Source organism: Cebus imitator, unplaced genomic scaffold (genome assembly GCF_001604975.1).
Source record: "Cebus imitator isolate Cc_AM_T3 unplaced genomic scaffold, Cebus_imitator-1.0 Scaffold78, whole genome shotgun sequence".
Lineage (NCBI taxonomy): Eukaryota > Metazoa > Chordata > Mammalia > Primates > Cebidae > Cebus > Cebus imitator.
Window position 1 is genome coordinate 982,980 of NW_016107393.1, and position 22,292 is coordinate 1,005,271.

General features: G+C 34.9%; 1 protein-coding gene across 3 annotated transcripts in view; it reads left to right on the forward strand.

Moving 5' to 3' along the window:
- Nucleotides 1-22,292, forward strand: part of AGPS (alkylglycerone phosphate synthase) — a 139,405-nt gene that overhangs the window by 43,487 nt on the left and 73,626 nt on the right. For all 3 annotated transcript variants that reach the window (XM_017532649.2, XM_037740023.1, XM_017532651.2), the window contains exons 8-10: nucleotides 561-641; nucleotides 12,397-12,522; nucleotides 18,595-18,703. In XM_017532649.2, coding sequence (XP_017388138.1) covers nucleotides 561-641; nucleotides 12,397-12,522; nucleotides 18,595-18,703 — 316 coding nt within the window. The remainder of the gene's footprint in view (nucleotides 1-560; nucleotides 642-12,396; nucleotides 12,523-18,594; nucleotides 18,704-22,292) is intronic.

A 22,292-nucleotide genomic window follows, 5' to 3' on the forward strand; every position in this document is an offset into this window, starting at 1 on the left:
GTACATTGGGTCTCTGGCCTGTTTTGAATTGAAAATAAAGCAGGGATGCCATCTCCTATATTCAGATGTCTTTGCAGATTTTTTTTTTTCTAATCTTAGGTCATATTCTGATATTCTTAAATTAGGTAATGATTGCTATGTTAATGTAGTGCAGATAGTATTTGCACAATGTCAGGACTTGTACATGCTGTTTTTTTACATGGAGTATCTCATTTAATTCTTGTAGCCGACGCTATGTGTTATTACAGTCTACATTTTACAAATGAGGAAACAATAAGCTTAGACAGTTAAATAATTTGCCTAAGGTAAGAGAAGGAGTTTAAATTAACATCTGAATAACGACAGTCTGTGTTTTAAGACTGCATAATATACTGCCTTTGTATGTTGTCATGTTGGATAGTCAGGGATAAGTGGAGTTGGTTTCCAGTGTGGGTGGTTAGGGGGAACCCTTCTTGCCTAATCACTATTTTATCCCTTGTTGCTGTGAATTCAGAAGTTATATTTCCTGAGAAAATATTAGTAGTTCATGTAGATCAGGTTTCTTTCTTCCTTTGCAACAGAATCGAATTCTCTGGGTTGATGAGAACAATTTGACAGCTCATGTAGAGGCTGGCATAACAGGACAAGAGTTGGAAAGACAGGTATGTTATTTCTTTTTCTTAATTTTTTTTTAAAATTGACTTATTCTATTATCAATTCTGATGTTATTTCTTTAATGAAAATTTTCAAAACTGTATCCCCTCTATAAATGAAATACCTTTATGATACATTCATTCACTCAATGAATTTGTTTAGTTTCTATTATGGGTCAAGCATTGAGCTAGATTCCGAGGACATGATAGTGAATAAGGCATTGTCTCCTACCCTCAGGTAGCTTAGATTAGGACAGAAAATTAGATAAATAATTAATGTTTGGGAGTGAAAATTGCTACGTGGATGCTAAGTGCAGGGTATTATGGGTCATCAAATCGGGCTATGCGGGATTGAGTTGGACAAAGAAGGTATTACATAGAATATGGCACTTCTTTTTTTTTAAATACTGTGCAAAGGGCACAGCATTTAAAAATGAGACTTCAGGATGAGTCTGAGTTAGCAAAAAAGGTAGATAGGGATGGGGAGAACAATCCAGAGGAAGGAGTATATGCAGAGCTTCTCAGGGTGACTGTTGCTTTTGAGGGACTATAGATAGCTGAATATGGCTGAAGTCTAGCATGTGTATGGGAGAACCTGTCTTTTTGGTATTTGTATGTTGGATGTGAGTGGGTACGGTAGGGGTAAAGGATCAAGCCAGGAAAACATGAAGAGTTCAAATCATAAAGGACCTTTTAAAGCACCTATTAGAAGTTTGAACTTTACTTTTTTACTTAGATTGGCTGGCTGCTGTGTGGTGAAATGGGTGGTCTATGTAAGGGTAGACTAAAAGACTTTAGGAATCATTTAGGCAAGAGTTGATAGTGATCTGAAGTAGTAGAAATGAAACAAAATGGAACAATCTGAATGTGAAATTCTAGGATCTTGGTGATAAATTTCATCAGTGGGTAAATGTTGGTATTCATTGAACTTTTCAGTGCACAGTTTCATTGACAACCACTCATTTCAAAAATTCGTGAAATTCTTGGAGTTTTTATAGTACTTTTTTGGGATCCTAATGAATTTTTGGAAAACTTTAGGTTTCCTTCATAGATTCTAAGCAGGTAATAGTGAAAATAAATTGGTTCCTTCTACTTCCTTAAACATAATCAAGATAACTATAACTCAGCTTTTGTAAACAAAAAATTAGAAAGTCCAATTTGTTAGTGATATACTGAATACTTTGTTCAACTTGGGTTATAGAGACTCTTCTTCCCCAAACCTTTAATAGGAAGAGATGTGATGTGATCGTTGATCTTATTTTTTTTCTTTCTTTCTTGAAAAGTTGATTGATGTTGGTCTGCTCCTGCCCGTTTCTAGATGACAGGCTTTGAAAAAAAATTAATAAACTATTTATTTTTTATTTAATGCAGTAAGATGCAGATAACTGGATTAAAATTGAACTTATTTGTCGAAGGCAGTATTAAAGATCCTCAGTAAGTTAAGGTTTTATATCAGATAAATAGATTTGTCAATTATTATAGTTTATAATGAACTTCAGTGGACAGAATAACAGTATTTAATGAACAAAAACCTCTAAAAAGTCCTGTATCAGTATTCCATTATGCTTGAATGAGGTATTATCAGCACAGCATTTTTTTTAATAACAAAGAATGGCCTTTTATGTCACCAATTTTATATCTTTATTATAGCATTTGATGTAGTATTTTAACCTTTCCAAGTTTTCTTTCTTTTTTTTTTTTAAAGGTTAGAATTAAAATTCAAGGAACATATTTCCTTGAAATTTAAATGACATTTTCACAAACTAGGAACTTCTGATATTTTATCTACTAGTTCATTTCCCTAAATGCCAATATAGAACTTTTTTTTTTTTTTTTTTTTTTTTTTCCTCAAATAGTTTTTTTTTTTTTTTTTTTTTTTTTTTTTTTGCCTCCAATAGGCTATAATATAGTGTTTCTACAGCTATTTTGATCCTGGTTAAAGTTCTTCCTCATTAAACTTCTGTGTTCTTTAGATTCTACTTCAGTTGAGGTAACCAGTTTAAAACATCCTGCCTTTTCTTTCTGCAAGCTTAAAATGACACAAATATAGTAGTTGGGTAGCACAGATTTTAATCTCTTTAACTTGTAAATCACATTGATATTAACATGATAAAATTTAATGGAAGCTGCTAACATTTCAATTATGGATTTAGAGAATTTTTCTAGGTTTACTAAATCTTTGACTACTTTAGTTTATTATTTGATAATCTGAAGATGTCTGACTCTAAGGTTTTTTAAGCTTAGGGACAGCATCACTAATAACTTCACATTATCTTTCTTTGTTTCTAATAGCTATTAGCTCTCACTGCAAACCTCAAATACAGCTCCTAGCTATGTGACCTTGGACAACTTACTTACCTTTATGCCTCAGTTTCTTTACCTATAAAGTAGGGATCATAATTCTACTTCATGGGGTTTTTCGTCAAGATGAAATAAGTTAATATGAAGTACTTAGAACGTTGATCCATTCCACTAATTTTTATTGAGCACTATTTGCTTCATTCAAGCATAACTGACTTTAAATATTCTTTTTATGTGCTATAGACTCCCAAATTTATATTATCATCCCAGACTTCTTTCCTGAATTAATATACCCACTTGCATATTTACAGTCATTTCAAACTCTGCATTTTAAAAACTGAATTTTTAGAGCAAAAATTTGCAATCTTGCCTCTAAAATGTGTCTGTTCTGTGGCTGCCTTCTTTTCAGAAGATGGAAATTCAATTCCTTGGGCAGCTTGGGCCACAATCTTTGAAGTCATAGATTTTTGTTTTTTATTGCTTTATAATACTTTGAGATATAATTGTCATCTAATTAATATGTACAATTTGATGAGTTTTGACATATGAATATTACTATGAAACCATTATCACAATCAAGAAAATTAACATATCCACCAACCCCAAAAGTTTCCTCTTGCTCCTTTATAATCCTTCCCATCTCCCACTCACAACCCCTAAGTGATCCTCCAGCAATCACTGATTTGCTTTCTATCACATAGATTTGTTTAAATTCCCTAAAATTTTTTTTTTCCCATTTATTTATTTTATTGCTTTTTAGGTTTTGGGGTACATGTGAAGAACATGCAAAATTGTTGCATAGGAACACACGTGGCAGTGTGATTTGCTGCCTTCCTCCCCATCACCTACATCTGGCATTTCTCAAAATTTTAATAAAGTAGAATCCTACAGTATGTATGGGAGGGGGTCTGTCTCACTATACATAATTATTTTGAAATTCAGCCATATTGTTGCATTTATCAATAGTTCATTTCTTTTTATTGCTCAGTAGTATTCCATTGTATAGATATGCCACTGTTTTGTTTATGCATTCACCTGTTGATTAACACTTGGATTATTTCTAGTTTTGGGCTATTACAAGTAAAGCTGCTGTGAACATTCATGTATAAATTTTTGTACAGACGTACACTTTCATTTCCTTTGGGTAACTGGAAATGGAATGAATAGATCAGAGGGGTAGGTATGTATTTACCTTTTTGAGAAACTATGAAGTTTTTTCCCAGAGTGATTATTTCATTTTATATTCCCGCCAGCACTATATAAGAGTTCCAGTTTCTCCATATCCTTGCCAATACTTATTATTGTTAGTCTTTTTAATTTTAGTCATTTTAGTAGGTGCATAGTAGTATCTCATTGTAGGTTTGTTTTTTGTTTTGTTTTTGAAACAGGGTCTCACTCTGCTGCCTGAGCTGGAGTGCAGTGGCACGATCATGGCTGACTGCAGCCTTGACCTCCCTGGGCTTAGGCAATTCTCCCACCTCAGCTTCCTGAGTAGCTGGGACCACAGGCAAGTGCCACCATGCCTGGCTAATTTTTATATTTTTTTGTAGAGATGGAATTTTTTGCCATGTTGCCCAGGCTGATCCCGAAATCCTGGGCTCAAGTGTTTCTTCCACCTTGGCCTCCCAAAGTGTTTGGGATTACAGACATGGGCCCTTGTGCCCGGCCTCATTATAGTTTTAATTTGTATTTCTGTAATGACTAGTGATGTTGAACATCTTTTCATATGCTTATTTGCCATCCATATATTTTTATTGGTGAAGTTCTCCTTAAATTATTTGCCCAATTTTAAGATTGGGTTGTTTTCTTATTATTGAGTTTTAGAATTCTTTATTCTAAATAAGTCTTTATTCTAAATAGTTCTTTATTTAAATAAGTCTGGGAATAAGTCTTTTGTCAGATATATGCTTTGCAAATATTTTCTTTTAGTCTGTGGTTTCTCTTTTCATTTTCTTACAGTATCTTTTGAAGACCAGCTCTTTTAATTTTTATAAAGTCCAGTGTATGTATTTGCCTTTGTATCATGCTTCTGCTGTTGGATTGTAACCTGAGGGTGCAGAGATTTTCTCCCATTTGAGTTTTATAATTTTTAGTTGCTTTTAGGTCTCTGAACAGTTTTGAAGATTTCTGAGTTGTTATTTGTATATTGTGTAAAATTGGATTGAAGTTAATGATTTTTGCACATAGATATACAATTGTTCAGCACCATTTATTGGAAAAGATTATCCTTTCTTCACTGAGTTGACTTCACACCATCATTTAAAAAAAATCTGTTGTCTATGTATGTCTGCATCTGGTTCTGGACCTTATATAGTATTGTCTCTGTGCCAATACTATACTGTTTAGATTACTATAGCTTTCTTTTTTTAAAGTTGTTTTGGGTGTTCTAGGTTCTTTGTATGTATGTATGTATGTATGTATGTATGTATTTATTTATTTTTATTTATTTATTTATTTATTTTTGAGATGGAGTCTTGCTCTGTCGCCCAGGCTGGAGTGCAGTGGCATGATCTCGGCTCACCGCAACTTCTGCTTCCTGGGTTCAAGTGATTCTCCTGCCTCAGCCCCCCAAATAGGTGGGACTACAGGCATGTGCCACCACCCCCGGCCAATTTTTTGTATTTTTAGTAGAGACGAGGTTTCACCGTATTAGCCAGGATGGTCCCCATCTCCTGACCTCGTGATCTGCCTGCCTTAGCCTCCCGAAGCACTGGGATTATAGGCTTGAGCCACCACACCTGGCCAAGTTCTTTGTATTTCTATAGAAACTTTATGCTCCTATAGAAAAATGCCAGTTTCTATTAAAAAAAAAAAGTTCGGTTGGGATTTTGATTGGGATTGCATTGACTCTATATATCAGTTTGAGGAGACTGACAGCTTAACAGTATCGCTTCTTCTGACCTGACCCATGAACGTTGTATCTTAGTTTTTTGTAGGTCTGTAAGGTCTCTCACGAGTGTCTTTTGGTTTTCTGTGTGCATGTCCTTTATGTATATATAGATTTATTTTAGAGACAAGGTCTCATTCTGTTGCCCAGGCTGGAGTCTAGTGGCACCATCATAGCTCACTGTAACCTCAAATTTCTGGGCTTAAATGATCCTCCTGCTGCAGCCTCCCCAGTAGCTAGGACTATAGGCATATCTCATCATGCTTGGCTAATTTTTTAATTTTTCTGGAGACAGGGTCTTGCCATATTGCCCAGACTGTTCTCAAACTTCTGGCTTCAACCTATCATTCCACCTTGGCCTCCCAAAGTGTTGGGATTATCGATATGAGCCAATGTACCTGGCCTCGTATATTTTTTCAAATAGGATTTGTCCCTAAGTAGTACATATTTTTTGGTGCTGTTGTAATTGGTATATTTAAAAATTGTCAGTTTCTGGTTGTTTTTTAATAGTGTATAAAAATACAGTTGATTTTTTTGTGCTGGTCTTATATCCTGCAACCTTACTAAATTCACTGAATTTTACAAGCTTTTTGGTAGATCTCATTGGATTTTTTATATAGATGACTGTGTTATATATGAATAAGGACAATTTTATTTCTTTCTTTCCAACCTGGTTGCCTTTTGTTTCTTTTTCTCACCCAGTTGTACTGGCCAGATAATATTGAAAGGAAGTGAGAGTAGAACCCTTGACTTGTTCCTGATTTAGGAGAGATGTGTTCAGTCCTTTAATATTAAGTATTTGTCAACTATAGTTGTGTTTTTTGTAGATACCCTTTATCAAGTTGAAGAAGTCCTTTTCTTGTGTTAGTTTATAGAGTTTTAATAAAGAATGGGTGTTGAATTTGTGAAAAAAAATACTACTTTGTGTCTTATACTTGAGGTTAGGTTGAAGTAATTATTTAAGTTCAGTCTTATTTACTAATGTAGAAAATCAATGCTAATTTTTTTCCAATTATTGCTTTAGTGACATCCCACAAATTTTGATATGTCTATTTTCATTAATTTGAAAATATTTTCTACTTTTTTGATTTTTTTCTTTGATCCGTGGTTTACTCACAGGTATGTTTAGTTCCCAATTATTTTGGGATTTTTTTCCAGATATCTTCCTATCATTAATTTCTGTATTCTCTTGTGTTCAGAAAACATACTCTGTGTAACTTGAATTCTTTCAAACTTACTGCTGTTTGTTTTATGGCACACAGTACAGCCTATTTTTAAAATATTCCATGTGCACTTGCAAAGAATGTGTCTTCCTGCTGCTGTTTGGTGTAGTAGTCTTTAAATGTCTGTTAGGTGAGATTGATTTATAATGTTATTCAGGTCTCTAATATTTTTTATTTTCTGCCTACTTGTTTTGTCAATTATTGAAAGAGGGGTATTAAAACTTCAACAATATAGATTTGTATATTTCTTCTTGCATTTCTATTTTCGCTTGGTGTATATTAAAGCTCTGCTATTAGGAGAATAAATGTTAAGGATTCTTGATTAACTGACTCTTTTGTCATTATGAAATGATCTTTATTTGTGATAACATGCTTTGCTCTGAAATCTGCTTTTTCTGATATTAAAATACTGTTGCTGTTTTCTTAGCATGGTATATCTTTTTGCTTTTTCCATTATTTTACTTTTAGTTAGTTTGTATCTTTATATTTAGAATGTCTTTCTTATAGGCAGCATATAATTGGTTCTTTTTAAAAAATCTAAACAATCACTACCTTTTTATTGAGGTATTTAGATCATTTACCTTTAGTGTGATTTATTGTTGTGGTTTAATTTAAATCTGTCCTCTTGCTGTTCATTTTCTGTATTTCCCATCTGTATTTGTTCTTTTCCTCTTTCATTGCCTTTTTTTTTAATTTTAAAAATGATATATTTTATCTCTTTAGTTTCTTTAGTAGCTTTAAATTTTTGTTTTGTTTTAGGATTTGTAGTATACATCTTTAACTTATAACAGCTTCCTTTGAGTGATACTGTAACATTTTGTGGTATCATTTAAAAAATTAAATAATATGAAAGCACCTTATATATTTACCCACCTAGTTAACCTTTCTGATACCCTTAATTTTGTCTGATGTTATTTGCCTTCTGCTTGAAGGACTTCTTTTAACATGACTGTGGGGTCTGCTGTTGGCGAAATCTTTCTAATTTTGTCTGAAGAAATCTTTGTTTTCAAAAAAAGATATTTGAAGTGAGTATAAAATTGTAGATTGATAGTCTTTCTTTCAGCAACATAAAGATGTTGCTCCACTGTTATCCCACTTCATTGTTTTTCATGAGAAATCTGATATTATCTTTGTTCCCGTATATTTAATATGTATTGTTCCCCCCTGGCTACTTTTAAGATTTTCGCGTTATTACTGGTTTGAGCAATTTGATTGTCATGGACCTTGGTGTAGTTTTTCTCTGTGTTTCTTTTGTTGAAGATTTGTTAAGTTTTTTTAATATGAAGCTTTATAGTTTTCATCAAATTTAGGAAAACTTTGGTCATTACTTCTTCAGCTATGCAACAAACCTTCCTCTCCTCCAACCTTTAGAGACTCTGTTTGCTCACTTATTAGGCTGCTTGAAGTTCCACAGCTCACTGCTACTCTTTTCATTTTTTTCTTTTAGTTCCTGTTGCTATGTCTTGACGTTCACTAATGTTTTATTTTTCTATATCTTTTCTGCTCTTTATTCTATTAAGTATAATTTTAATCTCAGATATTATATTTTTCTTCTCCAGATGTTTAATTTGGGTCTTTTTATATGTTGTATGTCTCTACTTAACTTGTTGAACATATGGAATACAGTTATAATAACCGTTTTAATGTTGTCAGCTATTTCTAACATCTGTGTTAGTTCTGGATCGGTTTTGATTATTCACCACATAATGATTATGGGGTGTTTTCCTGCTTCTTTGTATGCTTGGTAATTTTTGTTTATTTTTATTTTATATGTATTTAATTTTAATTTTTTTTAAAATTTTACATGGTAATTTTTTATTAGATGATTACCATTGTGAATTTTTATGTTTTTCAATTCTATAAATGTTCTTCAGCTTTTTTTCTGGGATGCATTTATTTGGAAACAAGTGATCCTCTAGTTCATGCTTTTATGATCTTTTGCTTTTTTTCAGTCTGAGGCTAATTATTTTCCACTACTGTGGTATGACTTTCTTGGGTATCCTACCTAATACTCTGTGAATTAAGAGTTTTCTCAGCTGGGCTGGTGGAAACAGGTACTGTTTCTTGCCCTCTGTGAGTGCTGGCACTGTTCTCTAATCTACTGGTGTCCAACCCTTTGAATGTCCAGCCCTTTTGCTTATATGTGGTGGCAGATATCATGAAAATTATGCACAGACCTTTTTTAAGCTCATCAGCTATTGTTAGTGTTAGTGTATTTTATGGGTGGCCCAAGACAATTATTCTTCCAATGTGGCCCAGGGAAGCCAAAAGGTTGGACACCTGTGCTCTAATCCATTTGGATTGTTTCTTCCTCTGGTCTTTGATATTTCACTCACTTTTCATTTACTTTTCAATACTCTGCTGAAGACCTGAGGGGAACCCTCTGCAAATCTCCAGGCATCTCTCTTTGTGCTACTTTTTTCTGCACTTTTTCCTATGAACTCTAAATTCCTTGATTGCCCACAGCTCTATGCTCAGTCTCAACTCAGTGTTTGCCAAGTTCTGCCTGGTTTCTGTTTCCATAGAGTGCTAAGCTAGGGTCAAATCACAGTGCTCACCACCTTCTTTTACTTTCTCGTAGGGATCACTGCCCTTCCTGACTGCATGTTCAGTGTTTGAAAACCTTTTTTCTTCGTTAAAATATGGGGATGGGGTCTTGCTGTGTTGCACAGGTTGGTCTTGAGCTCCTGGCATCAAATGATCCTCCCCTCTCAACCTCCTAAATTGTTAGGATTACAGGCGTGAGCCACCGTGCCTGGCCTGTTTCTTCCATTTTTCTGTGTTTTAGTCTTTTTAAGTAGGAAGGTGAATCCTAGCCCCTTTTACTTCAATTTGGGTAGAAGGGAAAGTTCCTGCTCTGCTTTTTATTTTTTTCATCACACTTCTAATTATTCTGTATAATTTAATTATATTTCTTATTAATTTCAGTTTCCTTTGCTATTTCTCTAGTTTTTTTTTTTTTTTTAGCAGCATTCTCTTTTTTCTCAATATTTCTCTATAATATAAAAACCATAGTTTAGGTTTTTTTAAAGTGATATATCTGAAGCTCAGCCGTAGTCAATAAATATTTGTTGTTTCAGTATTGAATGGGAACACAAGTGAGATAAAGCTTTTATTTCCATATTGCTTTATGGCACATGGTAAGTGGTTAATGATCACAGTTATTGTTATCTAGCATATTATGGGGCAGAGATGTTATTTTACTAAAAAAGAAATTTTGAGTCAGGCACAGTGGCTTATGCCTATAATTCCAGCACTTTGGGAGGCCAAAGCAGGAGGAATGCTTGAGCCCAGGATTTGAGGCTTCAATAGGCCATGATTGTGCCATTATACTCCAGCTTGGGAGATAGAGTGAGATCCTTTCTAGGAGAACGTGGGAAGTGAATATTTGATTAATTGTTTGTGTAAATCTGTGGACTTTTCTTCAGCAAATTTTTCTTACCAGATAATGGCATTAACAGTGATACAGACCTTTAAAGGAGAAAGTGGCTAAATGTTTATGATCTTAGATACCATTTATTAAGCACTTACTATGCGTCAGCAATTGTTTCTCACTAAATTTGTATACTGTGGTATACTGTGGTATGCAAATTTTCTAGCAACAGTGAATGACAAGTATAAAACCCAGGGATTTTGGGGTTTTTTTCCTTAAACTTTGTGGCAAGAAAACCCAGGCTTTTAACCATTACACTTTCTTCACTTATTTAGTAGGCAGTTAGTAAGATTTTTAACAAAGAAGTAAATTTAAATTGGTGTGGTAGAGCTCCTTCAGCATGGGGACCATCTGGTTTTTTTTGGTGTCTTTATCTTTTGCTTTACACAATTCCTAGCATATGGTACTTACTTGTAATTGGAGAAGGTAATGAAGTAGCATACCAGACAAAAGAAACAAATTAATAGTATATGTAATATTGGATATACTGATAGAAATAGTTCAAGTGTGTACTTAATTATTTGCTTCTGTATAATGTAGAAGTTTGTTTTGTCATGGGAGTATGTGAAACCTCTCCCTTTAGTACCTGCTACATCTTAGGGCTCTATGAATGTCTTTTCTTCCTTTCCTAATTTCATAAAATTGAGTAAAAGGTTATGTTCTAAAAGAAAATTGAGTAAAGGTAGTGTTTTAAGAGAAAATAACAATTCATAATATTTTGTTTGGGGATGGAGTTAGGGAAGAAATTTAATGTAACAGTCTGATAATCTTCATTTTTAACCTCTTCAGCCATTTATTTAAGCTTCTTTTTTGTAGATGGATATTGGCCTCTTAAAACTAAATAATATATTTGAATATTCAGTGGAAAAATCTTAATAGTTGATGTCTTTTAAAATCTTGTTTTCCTAGCAGCAAAATTAGAATAGATAGATAATTTGCATTGCTGATATGCAAAACCTAACAAATTATATTTAACCTAATAAATTATATTTAACAAATTATATTAAACCTAACAAACTATATTTATATTTCAGAGTACAACTTTCACACTATACTTAAATACACATATACAGACATAGCTCTGCGTGGCTTACTTGAAAAATAGAACAATTGCTTAACTGGATGACTATCAAAATGATCAACACAGATTGATGGGCTTGAGTGCATCAGACAGTGGGTATGCAGATGGTGTCTGTACCATCTGAAAAGAGATGGCTGAGTCTTTAAAATGATTTCATTGGAATGGCTTTGGTGGTGTTGCAGTAAAGGGCATCTATTCAATTTCAGGTGCTGTGCAGATGGCAAAGCCAAGCTAATGTAGAAAAATGAGAGGCAAGTGACTATTTAATGTACAGGAATGCGTGATCTGCATCACAATTAAATGACAATATTACATGGAGGAAACCTGGCCAGATGCCTGTACATTAAAACACATGACTCCTTGAGAGAATTAAGTACAGGCAATTTGCTCAGAGTTTCTGCAGGCCTGCTGCCTATTACATTAGGGTAGAGAGAACAAGAGATTAAGTGCTTTATTTATTGAAAGTGTTTAGATGAAGTTGGTAGTTATTTAAGCATAATATGATCTCCATAAATATGTAAATTATCTCTTTGTAGGAAAAAAAGGTGGGGAAGGACAGCTGGCCTCAAAACAAAAGGATGTAAGGAGTATGATTGGTGAAACTGTGAAAAATAAAACTTTGGCCTACATCCTTCAATTTTCTAAAATTTTCTACTAGGCAAAAGCTTACAAAAATTTTTAAGGACTAGTGTGATGAAAGTATCTTTTCTTGCTATGTAGAAATTAATAAATTCAAATATCAGTGACATGGAAATTTTAAAGTGGGAGGAGTTAATGTGTTGAGTGCTGTATGTAATGGGATCATTTTTACTATAAAATGTTAATTTTTTGTTTTTCAGCTTAAAGAAAGTGGTTATTGTACAGGTCATGAACCAGATTCTCTGGAGTTCAGTACTGTAGGAGGATGGGTATCTACTCGGGCATCAGGCATGAAGAAGAATATCTATGGCAATATCGAGGACCTGGTAAATATTTTTCTAGTTATTATGTAATAATTGATTAGTATATAGAGATTATTATAAAATGATCAGAAGCCTTTAAAAATTAAGAGTTGGATGGTAGATCCCCCCTCCCGTTAAGTATATGCCTTTATAATAACTATAATAACATTGAACATAATATTGTAGAAGTTAATAAAGACACAACTGTGGTCATTATTTAAGGATGCCACTTTTCAAGTGACTACATGTTGTTTTGTAGATGTTTCACAGTATCCACCTCGTAAAATACAGTCAGCTCTGTATATCCACTGGTTTTGTATCCACAGATTCAACCAAATGCAGCTCAAAAATATTTGGGAAAAACAAATTAACACCACCACAAGGAAAATAATACAAAAAATGCAGAACAACAATTTACATAGTATTTACATTGTGTTAGATATTCAGAAATATTCTAAAATGATCTAAAGCATATGAGAGGATGTGCGCATAGGTTTTATGCAAATACTATGCTGTTTTATGTAAGGGACTTGAGTACCATGGATTTTGGTATCCTTGAAGGTCCCGGAACCAGTTCTATGGGGATACTGAGGGATGTCCGTATACAAATATTATTTTACAAGCCTCGTGGAAATGAAGTCTTCAGCTCTACCATGATTTTAGTCCATTTACTTAGGTGATTTTATCATTGCTACTCTGTTGCCTTAGGAGATTTTACATTTTTCTGAAAATATTTTTTTTCCAATATAGAATTAAAGAGGCTGATTGAAATTGTTCTGCTAAGTAGTGGTGTGACCTGTCATGTTTTATGTGCACACTACCTTTTGTAGCTGATATGGTGCCAGTTTGCTGCGAGTTGGTATAATAATAGTATATAACTCTGGATACCCTAGTTAGTGATTAGGTATCATTTGTTCTATTTGTAGCTTTTCCAGTGATTAGTTGTGTGAATTTGTACAAATCGGTTTGCCTTTCTAAACTTCAGTTTCCTCTTCTGTAAAATAGAATAATGATATTTGCTGCATTGAATTATAGTGAGGAGTAAAGGACAGAAATGAAAATTCAAAGTCTCTGGTGTGTAGTAGGTGCTCCATAAATGTTGTTCCCTTATTGTCAATCTTTTCATAATAGTTTAAAAGAACTTTAATTTGAGACTATTAAAGTGATGTTCCCAACATTACTCCTGGAGCTGTTAAGCTTTGCTTTTGATATCTAAAGTTTCAACATTTTCATCAGTATCTTTGTTAATAGGAATATTAAATCTTTAATGAAATATATTGGTTCTTTATCGTTAACACCCAGGAGTTAAAAACTTTTGTCTATATTGTGAATTCTCCTTTAAATGTTTACATTATCCTATTTAATTTTCTTTATCAGGACATTGAGAAAAACATATTTTTCTTTTTTCAATTAAAATAATCTAAATTCAGTTTTGGGGAGGAAATTTGATCTTTTTGCTACTGGAGTATTAAGAACTTTATGAGTTAAGCAAATATTTGATAGCTACATTTAACACTGCCAAGGCATGTAATTTATTTTAATCATTTTGGAGATATTTAAGGGATACAGATTGTAAGGGATCATACTAATATACTTATTTGCATTAACAATTACTTAGCATATTTTATTTTTAACTTAAATTTTTAACTTTTCAATATATAGTATCCTCTGAAGCTATCTTAATTTACATTGTTTGCTTTCGTGAAAATTTTACCAAAGTTGATACTCTTTTAATACATGTAGCTACAATGGAACTCAGGAAAAAACTTAAAGAACATGTTAATATATTTCTTAACATTAGTGCATATTTAATTAAAGCACAGTAAGTAATGATACTCATAGCTTATTTAACTGTTTGAAAAAAGTTGAAGATAGTTCAGTCCAAATGTTTTAAAAACTTAAAAGTTTTAACATCTGAAGAGTCGGAGGTCTGTGTATGATGGGATAAACTTTTCATCTTCAATTCTGGTTCCCACTTGTTTTCAAGTTCATTTTTAGGAATTCCAACTATAGTCCATCTCAAATACTTCTTAATTTAGTGAATGTCTTTTCACTAAAGGATTTCCTGATCATTTCTGATTACACTTTCTTATGCTAGTGTTACAGAGCTGAAGCTCATTGCTATTAGCAGTAATCCACTGCTTCTATGAAAGGAGCCTTACTGCATTCTTTAGTTATGAAGCACTGTTAAAAGGAAAAGCATTGAATTCTGTAATGACAAAACCAAATTAAAAATTCTGGATCTTCACAAAAGAAAGTAAAGTATGATGCAGTGAGCATTCAATTTTAAAAAATTTTCTGAAATAAATGCTTCTTTTAAAATTACAATTGTGAATAGACAATTCAAGTAATTAGGAACTTATTTTTTATTAAAAAATATTCATTACAGAAGTATAAAAAATGTATGCTAGAGCTGGGAATGGTAGTACACACCTGTAATCCCAGCACTTTGAGAGAACAAGGCTTGAGGCCAAGAGTTGGAAACCAGCCTGGGCAACATAGCAAGACCTCATCTCTACAAAAAATTAAAAAATTAGCTAGGCATGGTAGCACACACTTGTAGTTCTAGCTACTCAGGAGGCTGAAGAGGGAGAATTGTGTGAGCCCAGGAGTTTGGGTTACAGTGAGTTATCATCCCACCACTGCACTCTAGCTTGGGTGACAAAGAAAGACCCTATTTCTTAAAAAAAAAAAGTGTGCTGTGTGTATTAAATACATATCATTTCTGACACTTTTAACATCTTCATATTCATCCTTCTGTCATGGGATTCTTGGGGTGTCCCTTTTTTAGCCAGAAACTGCTGGTTGGCAGTGTCTTTGCCCAAGTTTTGCTTGGGCCTACTGGGCTTATTCAGCCCACTTGGCTTGGCAGGCTGCACTTGGCTCACACTACTGGTCTGGATCCTATGCTTGCCAATAGCAAGCCAGTCACAGAATGGTGGGTGTGTGAACGAGTGAGTGGGGTCTGGCCACTGTGTACAGCCAGGCATACCAGCTGTGGCAGGATGGGCAGCTCCAGGCATTGGCTCCCTGCAAGGCTGTGGCTGGACCAGGTATACCACAAGCAGCTTTCACTGCTAGTGCCAGGGAATGTGGTGGTGCCCAGAAGCTTGGGACACCAGGGACTGCAGAGCCCGAAAGAGTATGTCACAGCCCTGTCTCAGGGGGCTCCTAGGTCTGGGCTCTTTGAAGGGCCATAGCTCTTCTATCCTTCCCTCTCCTCTCTTTGCCTCTCATTGGCTGCCATGGGGTGAACAAGGAGCATGTTTCAGCCCTGTTTGTGTTATAGCTCTTTCAGCCCCACCATTTGGCGGGTCCTGAGTTTCTGTCGCATATCCAGGAAGAATGAGGTACATGGACAAGTGGAGGGTGAGCAAAGTGAAGAGATGCTTTATTGAGTGACAAAATAGCTCAGAAGAGACCCATACTGGTTAGCTCCTTTCCACAGGTAGGCCATCCTGATGAGCATACAGCTCTCAGCAGAGAGCCCACAGTAGGTAGTTCCTCTCCACAGGCAGGGCACCCCAATGAGTGTTCAGCCCTTAGCAGAGAGGAGACACACAATGAGTAGCTTCTCTCTGCAGGCAGGGTGTCCTGACAAGTGTTCAGCTGTCAGCAGAGAGGAGACCCACATGGGGTAGCTCTTCTCTGCAGGCAGGTCATCCTGACATCTGTCCAAGTCTGGCTGAGCCCTCAGTTTTTATGGGCTTCAGAGGGAAGGAAGTGTGTGCTGATTGGTCCATGGGTGATTATGGGCAGGCCCAGAGAAAGCATCATAAGTTCCCACTCCAGTCCATGGAACTGGCAGCCTGCCCCCTCAGGCTTCAGGGCCTCCCTGGCTTGAGGATGGGGTTTCACTGGTGACTGCCCATTTTGAACCTGGAGCCTGTCTGCCTCCTGCCACTGTTTATGGCATCCAGGCTGTTCGTGCTGAGGGCTTCCTGCAGGCCAGTGTCAGGCTGCCCTCATCCCCCACTTATTCTCCCTTCTGTGCTCATTGGTACCCAAAGTCCAGAGGGGGCTGAAGCAGCAGGGGGCTAGCATGTCAGCACTGCCCTGAGCATGCACACACACACCCAGCTGGGTTGTGACAGCGCCAAGGCTTGGCCTCAACTTTTCTCTAAGGGCAGAGCAGGTGCCTATAATGGGGAGAAGCCAGGCAGTGGGAGAAGGCACTTTTGAGCCTGCAGGGGCAGGGAGCTACCCAGGCCACCGAGAGTGCAGAGATGCCTGGGTCTGCAGCTGCAATTAAGTGGCTGCAGCTGTGCCCAGGAGGGCGGGATTCCTGCCTGCCTCTGGCCCCCAAGTGATGTCTGGGTCCTGAGCCACGGCTGGGCTGCTGCAGCTGCGCCCAGCAGTGTGAGGCTCTCACTCTGACAACTAGGAAGTGGGTGGGACTTCCACCTTTTTCCGACTTCCCTTGGCTGTGGCTGTGCCACCCCGCTGCATCTGGTGTCTTTGCAGTAGCCATTCCAGATGGGCCACTGCTACGATCACTTCTAGGACCGTTTCTAGGCATACTGTAAGCACATGATATATCTAGTTTTTAATATAAAAAAAGAGGACTATATGTGTTGAATCTGCTTTTTAAATTATGTTATCAATATATTAACATGTAAATCAACATAGGTTTGCACCATCATTTTAAAAGAGTTGTATAATTCTTTTATTGAGAATGCATGGCTTATTAAACCAATTCCTTCTTAAAGAACGTTTAAATTATTCTTGATTTCAAAATTACAGAAAATAAAGGGAAAATCTTCTTCTTAGTAATTTCTTTGGTATACATCTTTAATCATTATCTTTGGGTAAGCTCCTTTAGTTGATTTGTTGGATCAAGAAGTTTATACATTTTAGACTTTGGATCCTTACAGCCCTATAAAAACTTTGTACGAATTGGCATTCTCACTAACACTATGAGAACCTTTGTATTTTACTGGACTTTTTATTCATGTTTTTGTATTTTGTTAATTGCTAGTGAATGTAAACTTTTTTTTTTTTTTTTTTTTTGAGACGGAGTTTTGCTCTTGTTACCCAGGCTGGAGTGCAATGGCCCGATCTCGGCTCACCGCAACCTCCGCCTCCCGGGTTCAGGCAATTCTCCTGCCTCAGCCTCCTGAGTAGCTGGGATTACAGGCACGCGCCACCATGCCCAGCTAATTTTTTGCAGTTTTAGTGGAGACGGGGTTTCACCGTGTTGACCAGGATGGTCTCAATCTCTTGACCTCATGATCCACCCACCTCGGCCTCCCAAAGTGCTGGGATTACAGGCGTGAGCCACCGCACCTGGCCGTGAATGTAAACTTTTAAAGGGTCCTCGTTGGCAAATTTTATTTTGTATTTTGTGAATTGCTTATTGATGTTCTCTACTCATTTCCTTCAATAATAAATAGACTGTTGTTATTTATCTGTCAAAAATCCATTCCAAAAAATATGTTGGATTTTTTACCTAACCACTTCTGATTGAGATCTCAGGAACTATTTTTAGAATGATCTTCCTCCCCTAGTATACTTACTTTCTCATTTTTGTGGTGAGTCACACATCTCTTTCCTTTTCTTAAGCTCAGTCATTGCTTCTGCTGCTTCATTCCCAATTTTGACCTGGTCATAATTAATATTGAATTCTTTTCACTCTTTTCTACTAAATTGGATTGAAGGTGGGGATAAAGCGAGAATAAATATTTTCTTAGAATTCTAAGTGCTTGAGCAGTGCCTGACGTGAATATATGCTTCATAAAGGTTATGATTATTGCTTAGTTTTTGAGTCCTTTAGTTCTGTGCCATATGGATAACCCTAAATATGATTTAAATAAATGTGTCATTCTGTTGTTCTTAAGATAATGAATATGCCAGAACCAATTTAAATCAAGAGATGTACAATCTTAGAATGGTTTTTCCCTCTTTTAAGGTTATATACAAATTTAACTTTAATCTAAAAATTACTAAAAGATAGTAGAATTCTTAAAAGTATCACAATTTATTACTTAACCCAATACTTTAAAAGTAGGGTTTTATAGAAGCATTGTGATTGTCTGTACATAGACACACGTTTACTAACAGATGTCTAGAATTTACATCGTGTATTGTATTAAACAGGTGGTTCATATAAAAATGGTAACACCTAGAGGTATAATAGAAAAAAGCTGTCAAGGACCTCGTATGTCAACAGGCCCTGATATCCATCACTTCATCATGGGATCTGAAGGTAAATATAACTGTAAATTTTTTAAGAAAAAATATAGATTAGTGATGCAGTTTTGTGAAAAGCTTTATGATATCAGATCTTTGAAAGACATGTTTTATATGTTTAAGGAATTTTTAAATTATTTTTAAGACTTTATAAAGTTTTATTACGAGAATGTTTTAAACTTCCTCTTATATTTTGCTTTTTTATGTTTCTAGAGACAGCTTGATCTTTTAATTTTTATTTTAGAAATTTTTGATGAATTTCAGGAAAAGTGGCCATTAGGATTTAAAATGGTTTATTTTGACATTTTATGTTATAGTATTCTTAAATCTTGTCAGAATTATTGGCGAAAAGGACTGATAAAGCATTGGCTTATTGTCTTGTCTTTCTATAATTATGTCTTTTATAAAGTTAATTACTATTTGATTTTTAGAAGTGGAATTTTAAAATTCTGCTGGTTCACATATCTTTTAAACTTCTGTTGATCTTTTAATTTTTCACTACACAAACAGTATCGTTTGCTTGGTTACTTAATGCTGGGTAAATTTGAATGCAGTTCATCTCATCTAAAACATTTAATTCCCGTACAGATCTGGAAATAATTAACCTTAAAATAATTATTATATACGCATGGTCAATTGTATGGATAAAGTAAACATGGGCTTATTTTTCAACTTTTAGAATGGGAGAGGGACATTCTTTAAATTCAGAGAAATAAGATAAAATAAGCAAGTGTTTCAAGATTAACGGAGGAACTCATGACTCACTTCAGAAGGTGGTCCAAGCTACAGAAGATATATTTTGGTAACATTTAGCTAGAATTCATGAATAAAAGAGCAGGTACAATAAAGTAAGATGTTAGGCATAAATTCTAATCTTTGACAGTAACATCGAAGAGGGAAAAATGTAATAAACTATGTTTTTTAGTGATGTGATAGAAATCAGTTGTTTGGTTGATGACCAGTAGTAGAGCTTAGATGTTTTTCATGGTAACCAAAGATAGACCTTTGTCAAAATATCTCACCAATTTACTCAGTTTATTCCTTTTCTGATCAGCATACTCTTCTATGAAAAAGCAAAACTATATTTTTAATAAGAAAAATAATATTAAATTCATTTAAAATAATATAGTTACCTAATATTTTGGGACTTCTTATACTAACGCATCATCTACAAATTAAAAGAATGTAACTTTTTGCCATCAGAAGCCAAGTTGAATAATAAAAATAGATATTAAAACTCATATTTTTCCATTACATTATTGATATCTACATAGTTGGAGTCAACTCTATAACTATAAATAATTTTTTTCAAATAACCCATTATACTTTTTTTTCCTCCCATCAGTTAGCCTTTTAAAAATTCTCATTGCTAGATACTGTGCTGGGACACTTGAGACAGATCATAACACACAATTATACAATAGCATGATAAATTACATGATCAAGTAAAATGCAGAAGAAATACAGACAAAATGAGGTTGATAGATATTTACAAAGGCTTCTCCAGAGAGGCCATACCTAAAGTGGTCTTTGAAGGTTGATAAGAAGAAACTAATTCCAGGTCAAGTTGAGGAAAGACAGAAGAGGGGAGTTGCCCTACAGAATGACCATCATGTGGGTGGGCTTAGAAATGAGAAAGGGCCATGTCTGCCTCCTTACGAAGCTGCTGGTTTTTCAGTATGACTGGAATGTAAGGTTTAATTGTGGAGTAGAACAGGCAGCAGGTCAAGGGCCAGAATGGTAAGGGTGACTGGATAGATAATTTGGTCTTTTCATGCGTTTTAAAATGGTTTGAACTTTTATCCAAAAGACTGGGCTACCTCTCTAGATAGTCACTTACTGTATGAATTTAAGGAAGGGACAAACTTATTATAATGAAGTAAGCAAAGAACTATAAGAAATTGGGCTGGGCGTGGTGGCTGTCACCTGTAATCCCTCGAAAAGTTTCACTTTGTGAGGCTGAGGCAGGTGGATCACTTGAGGTCAGGAGTTCAAGACCAGCCTAGCTAACATAGTGAAACCCCATCTCTACTAAAAGTGCAAAAATTAGGCAAATGTGGTGGCACGTACCTGTAATCCCAGCTACTTGGGAGACTGAAGCACGAGAATCGCTTGAACCGGGGAGGCAGAGATTGCAGATTATGGTGAGCCAGGATTCTGCCACTGCACTCCAGCCTGGGTGATGGAGTGAGACTCTGTCTCAAAAAAAAGAAGAAAGAAATATAAGAAGAGTTATGGTTTATTTAAAATATATGATGCTAAATTACTGTAGTTAAATGACATTTTGTTATAAAATACATGCAATATGGTATACTGATATAAAAGCATGAACCATGAAGTCTGTCAGATCCGGATTTCAATCCTGATTCTACTACTTATATTTCCATGACTTTGTATAAGTTAGATAATTTTCAGTGCCCAATGTCCTCAGCCATAAAATGAGAATAATAAAATTATTTGTCTTCATAAGTGTGTTATAAAGATTAAATGAGATTATGCTGAACAGTTTAGTGTAGTAAATACTATTACGGCTGCTTATTATTTTGATATCAGTGATCTTTACAATTTATGGTCCCTAATCCCCACTTCAGTTTGTGAATATAGAGTTATTTTAATATATGCCAGGAGACAGCATGTTTTAAATAGTAAATTTATATGAAATCATATTCTTATGTAAATGTATTTTATCTGCTATTTTGAACTACCTGAATAATAACCTTCTGCCTTAAATGTGAATCATAAACTTTTTCTTGAGCTTTAAAAACATTTCTTTTACTTCAGTTAAATCATTTGATGACAACCTTGAAAGTATTACCATCTAAAAACCTATTTTCTCCATCCCATGAAGTTCTATATGTGATTAACCATATTAAGTTTAATGTGTTTGTCTTGTTTTGTGTTAACGAATTTTTCAGGAATTTTTTCAACAAGTAGCTTTCTCCTAATTTAGATGCTGTAACATGATCAGTATAATGAAAAATATAATAAACATTAAAGCACTTGAAATGCTTTCCATTCTGTTTCTATATATGGTATTTACTTTATATAGATTTGTTCTTTTATTGAGAAACAAAGTACATTTTGTTTTTTAACCTGTGACCCTTTTTTAGTCTTTGTCTACAATTAAAGAGATGAAATGCTCAGTGCCAGTCCTTTTGTAGCGTTTCACTAGCTATCCTTTGCTTAAATGAAGATCATCCTTTGGTAGGTTCCTCAAGAAAGGCACATTTCTGTATCCCCAGAGTTGTGGAATGTTCCAACTGGTTTTCTGTGACTTTGATACTTGAAGGACAGCTTGAGTGGTTATACCTTTGGGTCATTAGTTTATTTAAGTTTCTTGATAATGCTGTTTCCACGGTTACTTTGATTTTGTATATTATTTTAAAGAAATACGATACCTATTTAATTTTCTTTCCTTAGTAGGTTTTCTCTTTTTGCCTAGAGGCCTTGAGGATTTTTTTCTTTTTAGATTTTGACTCTTTCTCTCTCTCTCTCTCTATATATATATGTATTTTATTTTTTCCACAATGAAAACTTCGTTTGTGCAATTTCAAGAATGTACTACAAAGAATATAATGTCGCAATGTAAATTGTGTTTGTGACAA